The sequence below is a fragment of the Leptidea sinapis genome, chromosome 20 (assembly GCF_905404315.1).
Source record: "Leptidea sinapis chromosome 20, ilLepSina1.1, whole genome shotgun sequence".
Classification (NCBI taxonomy): Eukaryota; Metazoa; Arthropoda; class Insecta; order Lepidoptera; family Pieridae; genus Leptidea; species Leptidea sinapis.
Window position 1 is genome coordinate 6,764,354 of NC_066284.1, and position 9,987 is coordinate 6,774,340.

At 38.0% G+C, this 9,987-nt stretch overlaps 1 protein-coding gene across 1 annotated transcript; it reads left to right on the forward strand.

Moving 5' to 3' along the window:
- Nucleotides 1-1,572: 1,572 nt before the first annotated feature.
- LOC126970152 (3-phosphoinositide-dependent protein kinase 1) lies at nt 1,573-7,559 on the forward strand. Its single transcript, XM_050815916.1, has 5 exons — nt 1,573-2,070; nt 4,162-4,417; nt 4,505-5,461; nt 5,624-5,901; nt 6,091-7,559. Exons 1-5 carry the CDS (start codon nt 1,921-1,923, stop codon nt 6,193-6,195), a joined length of 1,746 nt encoding a protein of 581 aa, XP_050671873.1. The 5' UTR covers nt 1,573-1,920; the 3' UTR covers nt 6,196-7,559.
- The last annotated feature ends 2,428 nt before the right edge of the window (nt 7,560-9,987 follow it).

The following is a 9,987-nucleotide window of genomic DNA, read 5'->3' on the forward strand; positions in this document are numbered from 1 at the left end:
AGCCCACGAAGATATTTTCTAATATAATAAGTACATAGCGTTATAATATACTAGTTGATGCCCGCGACTTCGTACGCCAAGATAAAGGGTTTTTAAAAATAATAAGCAAGTTTGGAATTAAGATTATCTCATATCCTATTCCAGTTCCGGTTCCCGTTTTCGCTCCCGTTCCCAACATATTATATGAATCATATTTCGAGGAAGATTGCTACTATTGTTATAGCTATAGCTGAACCGGGAACCGTGAATTTTTCTGGGATAAAATGTAGCCTATGTCCTTTCCCAAGCTCTAGTCTATCGCTGTACAAAATTTCATCAAAATCGGTTCTGTAGCTCCGGCGAAAAAGCGTAATAAACAAACTTACATTTATAATATTAGTAGGGATATACAGCATACCTTTATAATCTTATACAAACACCCAAAAACTGAGTAACATCTGCACTGAGACGGTATTTCTTTTACATTACAAGTCGAAGGCATAGGCCAGGTGCAACGCTTTTTCGTAACTACCCTACAACCCTCAGCCCCATTCCAAAACAAAGTAATATGGTGCAACGAACTCACCACCTGGCGGTGTGTGATGCACACCTTGCAAGCTGCACTCGCTACACCCCCGCAGACCCGCGCGAGGGCTGTCAATGATAACACAAATAGGTAATATATCTGTGATTCAGAATACATCTGTGATCGTGTTTGTATGTGTGTGTGGTTACATTTCTTGTTCTCGTAGGTCAGTTACAATTCGCTGATAAGGTTTTGATTCGATAAATATATACCTACTGATTTGAGGAAGTAAAACGCGAATCTTTACTAAACTTACATTGTACCATTTTATTTATAGTTCTTGCAACTAAAACAATGACTATCTCGTCGCGTCTCATTAACAAGTTTAAGCAAAAGTTCTGGAAACTCTTAAGGCTTAATATTTTTATGTTACCTAATAAACTAGAACTTAAATAGGTATTTACTTTGATATAAACTGCAAATGTAGTCGGTTTTTCTGATTGAAATGAGCTATACTGTCTTCTTACTATTGATCTGTATTCTGTTTCCCCATTCCCAAGATCCGCGTTGACCACCCCCTCCCCTCCCTCCCGCAGCGAGGACCACCCACATTTGTTTAGTTCGAAGTCGCAGTGCCAGATAATACGAAATACGATCACCACTCTATGAACTTTCAAACAAATTCACGTGGGCACACTCGCGATTGCGGTTTTACTGTGGGAGAACATTATTAATTTTGTTGATTATAATATTATTATAACATTGGATCCTACCATGTTTATTTTAAATGCTTCATATTCATCATAAAATACTGTTCAAAAGTAATAAGATTTCAATTGTATTTGTAACATAAGTTGAATGATATCGCAGTTCAATGATACATCCCCTTTTTAGCCTAGTGTTATTGAACGTAGGTCGTATACCGTACGCACTACGCACAGTACGCACTATGCAGTGCTGTGAACTGTGAAGGCGGCCGGGCGCGGGCAGGCGCCACCGTTGTACTTGTTCGTGATGTGAGGTTGGTGGTGTGGGGCGAGGGGGAGCGTCCCCTCTCTTCTCCACAGTCTACCGCCAGGCGGCGTGCCATACGTACAGCGACCGCGCGATTATTCCGTCTACCGAACGGAGGACGTAGTCAATGCCTCGCGTCGCTAGTCGCTTGCGTCAACCGTTGTTTCATGTTTGTTAAGTAGTTAAGATTTTAGTCTGCCGCGCACCTTCGAGTCAGTCGATTGGTCGTGTACGCATAGTGATTATTAGGAATTATTCGTCTAATGTTTGCATTCCTTGTAGTAAAATAGTTTTAGTTTAACGTAGAACTTGTTTAGTTTCTGTGTATAAGTACTTCGTATTAAACTGTGATAGTGTTTGAGCCGTCTACAACGTAAATAAGGCGGTGTGAACAACAACGTATGCAGCAGGTAGACATGAGTGGATTGACCATAAGAGTTAAAAGAGGATCGAGGGGTAGTGCTACACTTTTAGAAGCAGCCAACAGAATTCTCAAGCTACTTGGTGTCAGTTCCACGAAGCGCGGGAAACAGTCATCGCCCAAATCAAAGGTAGGGTCAACGGCATTTCGCCCGCGTCCTTAATATTTCGTTTGGGGAACTCGACCTTAAAAACATTCGCTGTGTGTGTGTAGTATAACTTTGGGCTTCTATATTGTTTTTGATAAACAACTACGTCATATGAATTGCTTTTTTATTTATAGTAGTGATTGTATAAATTATTAATTATTTAAGTATTACAATACAATTTTTGCGGAATGTAATAATTTTAGTTATACCAAAGAATATATAATAGTACAAGTGGTTACACGTCGACTACTGAATACTAAGCTAGGTTGCCCAGTTTTCTAGATTTACCTACCTTTAATATTATGATTATTATTCATGTTTTAAATGTTTATTAATTAATACTTATCATTGATTAAACAAAATTTCGCAATACGTAAAATTGATAGAAATTAGTACCTAATTAATCAATTTATTACGACGTGGCAAAATTGTATGTAGCTACTTATCAATTATAATGAGTTTGGCGAAAGTTAAACAGTGCACAGCAATGCTTCCATGTTAACTTTCGCTCAATTTCATGAGAAGTAAACAAAGTAAGTGACCGCTAACAGTGTTTGATGACGAGCTGAGAGGTGGACAATGCACTCAGCACTGCCGCACGGGGTATTAATTATACCCATACGGCATAATATACGGCACGGCCGTGGGCCACCATGAACAGAGCGCCACTCACGAGTCACGACTTCGCGAATGTGATGCAAACGGCGATGGCCGCGGCATCGCACTTGTTTGTTCACGCGCTCACGACGTGATAACCTTGTTTACAACTACAAAGTGCATTCATCGTTACCCTAGTGTTTGTTTACTACACAATTAATACATAACTTTCGACGTCACAACATTTTATTACGTAACTTTTTATCAGCCCATAGGGCTGCATTAGTATTAACAAACATTTCCGGAAGTCTGCAAACGATTTTATTCATAGTACAATTTTATATTGCTTACAATATTTTCAATGACAACTCTATTTATTCTCGAGTAAAAAGTTCCAATAACAATTAAATGTTTAAAAATGTAAACATAGATAACGTGAATTGTTTTGAAAGACAATCATTCATTCGTGGCGTGTTCTTACGATTCTATTTTATAATTTATTGATAAACTAAAACGATTTGAGTTTCGCAGTCACTTGAAGGTTTTCTGTTTACTTTTTATATTTTAGTGTGCCTATTGGTATTTTTATATTTTAATAATTTATCGTAACAAATGTTCAATTTGCGGACGATTAACTATGCGTAAGTATGCATAGATTTATATTGAGTCGTTAATATCATAGATTCGCAGTGGATTTGTTTGAAATACTCATGGGTTAGTTCATTCGAACGGCATCGTAATAATTATGTGCGCTGAATGTAAATGAAAAAAAGATAAGATTATGTAGTAGGTATCTTGTCGAAGATGAGAGACGCGACCGCGTTCACAAACATGATCAGTGTTGAGTGTTGGGGTGCCTGCGGATTGAGGTCAAGTACTCCGTGTGAGTGTTCGGAGAGCGCACCGGCACTGCGCTAGCGACCGCGGAATGCGTTGCTCTGGGAATGCGCTCTAAGTACCGTTGTGGCTGTGGCGCGGTATTTTATTGACTGCCACCGTCAATGTGGAATGCGGGGCATGCTTCCTCCTTACTCAGAGCGCTGCATACTTTGAATGACTCACGCAGCGAATTGTTAGTGTTCAGTGTTGCAATAGGATACATAGCTGTACTGAATGTCTGTTCTAAGGACGTTTAAATAATACGTACTTGTCTCATTTTGAACAGATGTTCTAGTTTTATCAAATAAAGAAATATTTTAAGAAATATGCATATTGACGTTATAATGAATCAAAAGTTATGTTTCAAAAGATAAAAAATAATAAGCCTTTTCATAATGTAGTACTTAGGTTGTTGTTTATAATAGACAGATAGGTAGCGATAGTAAAAAACATTCGAAGTAAAACGTTCCAGTTTAAAGTAAACGCTCATGAAGTCGACCATTGACATGAAAATGTTACTCTCACAATTTGCGAAGATGAATTCAGTGTGAAAAGTAATCAAGGTCAGTTTCTTTAACTGTATATTTTTTGTTGCAGTCTACCGGCCGAGCCCCCGCGCCCGTGAGCCCGGCGCCCCCCGCCCCCGCGTCCCCCGCCGCCCCCGCCACCATGCAGGCGCCCCCGGCCGCCGCCGCCCCCGCGCCGTCCCCCGCCAGTCCCCCGGCGCACGCTCACGCGCACCGGCACGCCAAGAGGACCGCCAGGGACTATATATTTGGCAAACTGATCGGCGACGGCTGCTACAGTACAGTCTTCCTAGCGAAGGACATCCACACGGGAAAAGAATATGCAAGTGAGTACCTTCTTTGTATTTATACGAAAAATCCAATAAATATGTTCTTATAATAGACATACTAATTTTTAATTTATTATTTTTCAGTAAAAGTCTGCGAAAAGAGTCACATAGTGCGCCACCAGAAAGTGCAATACATAAAACGGGAAAAAGACGCTTTGAACAAGCTATTCAACGTGCCTCATGGTTTTGTCAAATTGTATTGTACGTTCCAAGACGAGGAAAGACTATATTTTGTCTTATCGTATGCCAAAAATGGTGAACTATTGCACTATATAAACAAAGTTGGCTCTTTTGAAGTAGGTGTAGCAAAATTTTACGCAGCTGAACTATTGTTGGCATTAGAAAGTATGCACGCTGAGAATATCATTCATAGAGATTTGAAGCCAGAAAATATACTTCTGGATGAAAATATGCATCTACAAATAGCTGATTTTGGAACAGTTAAAATACTTAACGATGAGGCAATTCGGCCGAAAGCCCAAGACACAACAGATGGCAAGCAAGCACCTATAGAAAAGACTGATGATGAAAGTGAGCAAGAGAAGGACCGCTCCAGAAAGATCAGTTTCGTTGGTACAGCGCAATACGTGAGTCCCGATCTCTTGCAGAACCGAATAGACACGCGAGCGTCGGACTTATGGGCCCTGGGCTGCATCATCTATCAAATGATTTCAGGACTTCCGCCGTTTAGAGCTCCGAATGAATTTCTCACCTTCCAAAAAATATTGAAAATGGATTATGAATTCCCAGAAGGGTTTCCTGCAGATGCAAAAGATTTAGTTGAAAAGTTATTAGTGTTAGACCATAGTAAACGTCTTGGGGCTAACGATGAAGGGCGAGTGTATAAGAGCATTCGGAATCATCCATTCTTCAATGGGATCGATTGGGAAAATATCTGGGAACAAACTCCACCAACGATTTGTCCTTATTTACCTGGAGGCTATTTAGAAGAGAAATATACCGTACCAGACCACTTGGAGCCAGGATTAGGCAAAAATCAATTAGTACGTCTGTGGGAGTTCGACCTATCTACGTCAAGAGGTAAACACATAATTATTTATATATATATTTTTTAATTTACAATGTGTAATGAAATTTCAATTGTAGGCCTGTCCGAAATTTATATTATTTAATTTAATTTTAATATAAATTTAATTTGTAGCCAGTTAATTTGTATTTTTTATTGATTGCAATTTTTTTTAGGTATCTTAAACATCACTCCTGAAGAAAGGCGTCGTCGGCTTGAGGCTCAGGCTCGTGATAATAAATGGCACCAGTTTGTTGACGGAGAACTGATTCTGAAGCAAGGCATGGTTGATAAGAGGAAAGGCCTGTTCGCAAGACGAAGGATGCTGCTGTTGACGACGGGTCCGCGACTGTTTTACGTCGATCCTGTTAATATGGTCCTCAAAGGGGAAATTCCTTGGTCACCAGATCTTCGCGTCGAGGCCAAGAACTTCAGAATATTTTTAGTTCATACGGTATGTGTTAGTTACTATCCTTTATTTGTTTACGATTATAAATAATTTCAGATGAATTATTACAAACTATTACAAACTTTCATAGATAATGTAGGAATAACTTAATATTTAAATTTATATCTATTTTTTTTTTACAATTTTTAGGATTTCTGGCGAACGTTATGTTAAATATTTTTTAATTTATTACAGCCCAATCGTACGTACTACTTAGAAGACCCGCTATCATTCGCGTTGGAGTGGACGCGCGTCATCGACGAGGTCCGCATCGGCACCTACGGACGGGACACGACCTAGACGCGGCGCCCGCTGCCGCTCGCAACCACAGGACCGCTCCGCACGCCGCCTGCACTCGGACCGCACCCCATGCTGTAAGTCTGCAAGGCCGCTGCCGAGGAGCGCCGCTCGAGCGGGCGCCGCCACATATGTTCCCAAGCGCACGAGACGCCCGCGCCGGCACTCAACCCTCAGCACTTCGAGGAGGACACGAGAAGACTTTCGATCCGTAGTGTCGAAGCTAAACGACTGATTCCTATTAATGAACCTGACGTAAATTATTCTATATTTAGGTTTCTTATTTAATTATATCAGTGATAGGCGATGATTTGTAGATAGGCGTAAATTATTATTGCAATTGTTTAGACATAAATATATATTGTGTATCATGGCCACGTATGTGACACAGGCAGTGTGAGCCTTTGTACGACTGGACCTGTTGATCGCCACCCGCGTGTTCATTTAGTTCGTTCCGGTTGGTATTTAGGCAATTGTAGCTAAATTGATAACTTATTTATTTAATGATTAGCTGACGGAATGAGACTATTGTACAGTTACTGCATTATGGGAAAACGGTTCGTTCCAGTTTATAGTATCACTCTCCAATTGTTACTTGATTGATGTTGGAATTGAAGTGACTATGGGGAGCGAGAGAAGCGACAATTAGAGGGTACATTCATTCTTATATTTGTACAATTGAAAACAAGTTTGGGTATTGTTGATTACATCTTAGTTTGATATTTATATTTGACTTGGTAGAACACTATTACCGCTCTCCAATAAGGTATTGCCGAGAGCACTTTCACTAGCGCTTTTTAACCTGCATATTGTGCACTAATATAATTTTTAATATTGGCAAAAGTATACGATATGACCACCGAAGGTGTGAAGACTAGAACTTATTTATTTATAAATTATGATGATTATTATTTTAATTCAATTAATGTAATGGTGATTTATCAGAAATTTTGTAATATTTATTAGTACTGTTGGTTGCCTAGTAAAAGATTTTTTATTTGGCTATGTAATCAGTGTCATGGCTTTTGATGTTGTAATAACAATAGGTTTTGTATTTATGTTGAAATGCCTGTCAGAGATGGGGCAAGCAAGCCCATTGGATTGTTTTTGGAGTATTAAATTGGATGAAATGTAAACTGACATTAGAAACAAAATAGTCACCTAATTATTTTAAGGATGTTTTACAGATAATAAACATTATTTACATATCTAATCATAGATACAAACACATTATTAAAAACAAAATTGGATTATCCATGACATTGTCACAAAATTTGCATTAAATTGAATTGCTGTTAACTAGATTAAAATTATTGTAATACACATAAATTCCATCAAATAAGAAGTTAAATATAAAGTTGATTTTTTATCTTGTTTTATTGGGAATATTATTTACAGGTTTCATAAGGTCTAAAAAATGTTGGAAGAGGTTTGAAACTTATGACACAGTAATAGTAGTACCAAAGAATATATAGTACAAGTACGGAAACCTCACTACGCAAAATTCTGATGGCACAGCGCTACTAACCTACATTTTTATTCACCTAGAAGTTGCCTCTCTTTCTATCGCGTGACTCTTACCTCTTCTGACCGCATTAGGGTTGACTTTGTTACTTAAAACTGTACCTACCCAGTATAAGGTCGATAGAAGATAGGTCAGTTTTTTCTATAATATAAATAGGTATGTAATTGTAATTTTAAATCAATATTCTTTCGATGTCAAACCTACATATATTAGTTGCAGATAGTAATGTATGCATTGGAAGACCGCGAGATAGTCAACCCTACTTAGTATATAGTAAATAAATAGGCCGCCGCTTCTCTGCACATTGTAAATACAATTTTACGGGAGATCAGTAAAACCGCGGCGCAATAGCCTAGACATATCGTTGATGTGCCATCATGCCACATGTTTCGTCCAGCTGCCATGGCCATCCCGGAGACACGGTTAGCTCTGGGATGGCATTTTAGAATCCCTGGATATGCATGTCTAACGGATGATCGAGCTATTGGAGTTGGAGCGAGCCTTATTTATAGGGCACACCCTCCCCTTTTCCCTTATTGACATCCTGGCATAAATATTGTAGCTGCAAAGGTTACGGACAACTCTGGTTTCAATCTATCCCTCACCCTCATTCAACCATGATCGCAGATTTACTCCTTTTATAATAATAGTCTTTATTAAAAGGTATAAACACAATACAACGTATTTTAGAAGTACGGTGACGATTCCAAAAAGATGCCGTTCGAGATCTTATGATCCAGAAGAATCCTGGTATTCCGGCCTTAGCGAACATGTCCGACGCGCTGCAGTACCGTGGCAACTTCATCAGGATACGATACGCGTCATTGTATTGCACCCTGATGTTGTTGACAGCACGCCTGGTGAACTTGACCCAAAGTTGACATGTATAGAAACATAAACAATATGCTCTAAACAATGTCACCTTTACTTCGTCACTGCACTTTGCGAAGCGACGTGTGAGCATGTTGCATCTTACAGCCAGAGCCAGCGCTCACACCAACTGAGAAAATCGTTCGAGTTAATTACTCGAAGTTCGAATGGTTACAAATTTAATTTATTTGTAAAATGAACCCAGAAGTGAGGGATATCACCTAAAAAAATAACAAATTGTCCTGATTCATAAATAATCAGCATCACAACACATTAAACAATAATTTCATCCATCAATTAATAATAAATCGTAGTTTATTTATAAATATAAATCTTAGTTTAATGATAATAATATCTTTGTCATGTTTTTTTTTCACGTAACAAAGCGACGTTGTGTAAGAAAATGTTACGGGGTAGTAGACCGTATTTAAATTTCAAATAATTACTTGCTGCTCGTTTTAGAGTAGTTAACATATTCTTTGCTTGGTGGAATACCTCAACCTAACATTGGCTCAATTGTGCTGACTTTTCCGCATTAGCCACAATAATACAATCTATGGAATAGAATACTAATGCCAAAAATAACTTTACCGACTACTCTACGTACAGCTTTTGACAGTTGCCACCAATGCCATTTTAGCGATTTAGAATTTAGCAAGCATGTATTGAATGTGCGTCAGGTCTTGTCAAGTTCAGTTCTCGGTAGAGCAAAGAGTAATATATAGGGAAAAGAGAGCCCTCTCTACGCATTATGAGCTGTCTATTTGAAAACTAGCGCCATCTGGAAATTGGCCCCGAAAATAATTATATATTAGCTCGAAATTTTAAAATTCATTTTTAATGTTGTGACGCAATTAAATAACTAACTCTACTTTTTAATGTAGGTATTGCAATTTTTTACCATGTTGCAATTGCGCGTAGAGTTAGTCATTTAATTTTGCCACAACATAGAAGATAAAGGATAGGATTTAGTAGTTTTGGTATGAGTAATTGAGGTAATTGGGCGGGAGAAATAAAAAGCAATGTTTGCATATTATTTTTTATTTTTATAATGTTTATGTTTATCATAATATTGTTGGGCAGCTGTTTTTGTTTCGTCTTCACCCACATATGTTAATTTTTCGGACAAAATTAGATTGATCGATCTGCACCAACTATACAAAATAACATTTATAGTTGTGTTATTAAAATATTGTCTTAACTTTTCTTTATGTGGTGCAGTTAAAAGGATAATCTACCATCACATCTGCTATTAATATAATATGCTTTTTTATATTTTTTTTGGGTATATCTGTTTTTAAGAACCCAGTTATTATATTTTGAATGGAATGGAAGCAATTTTCTAATTCTTGATTTGGATAAAATAACCATTTTTTATTATTGTATTCTTTTGCTTTTAT

What these genes read in the sequence shown, in the direction of transcription:
- LOC126970152 (XM_050815916.1), top strand. Translation starts at nt 1,921, where the DNA reads ATGCAGCAGGTAGACATGAGTGGATTGACCATAAGAGTTAAAAGAGGA. An exon ending in AGTCATCGCCCAAATCAAAG is followed by an intron (nt 2,071 to 4,161) that starts GTAGGGTCAACG and finishes TTTTTGTTGCAG; the next exon opens with TCTACCGGCCGAGCCCCCGC. An exon ending in CACGGGAAAAGAATATGCAA is followed by an intron (nt 4,418 to 4,504) that starts GTGAGTACCTTC and finishes ATTATTTTTCAG; the next exon opens with TAAAAGTCTGCGAAAAGAGT.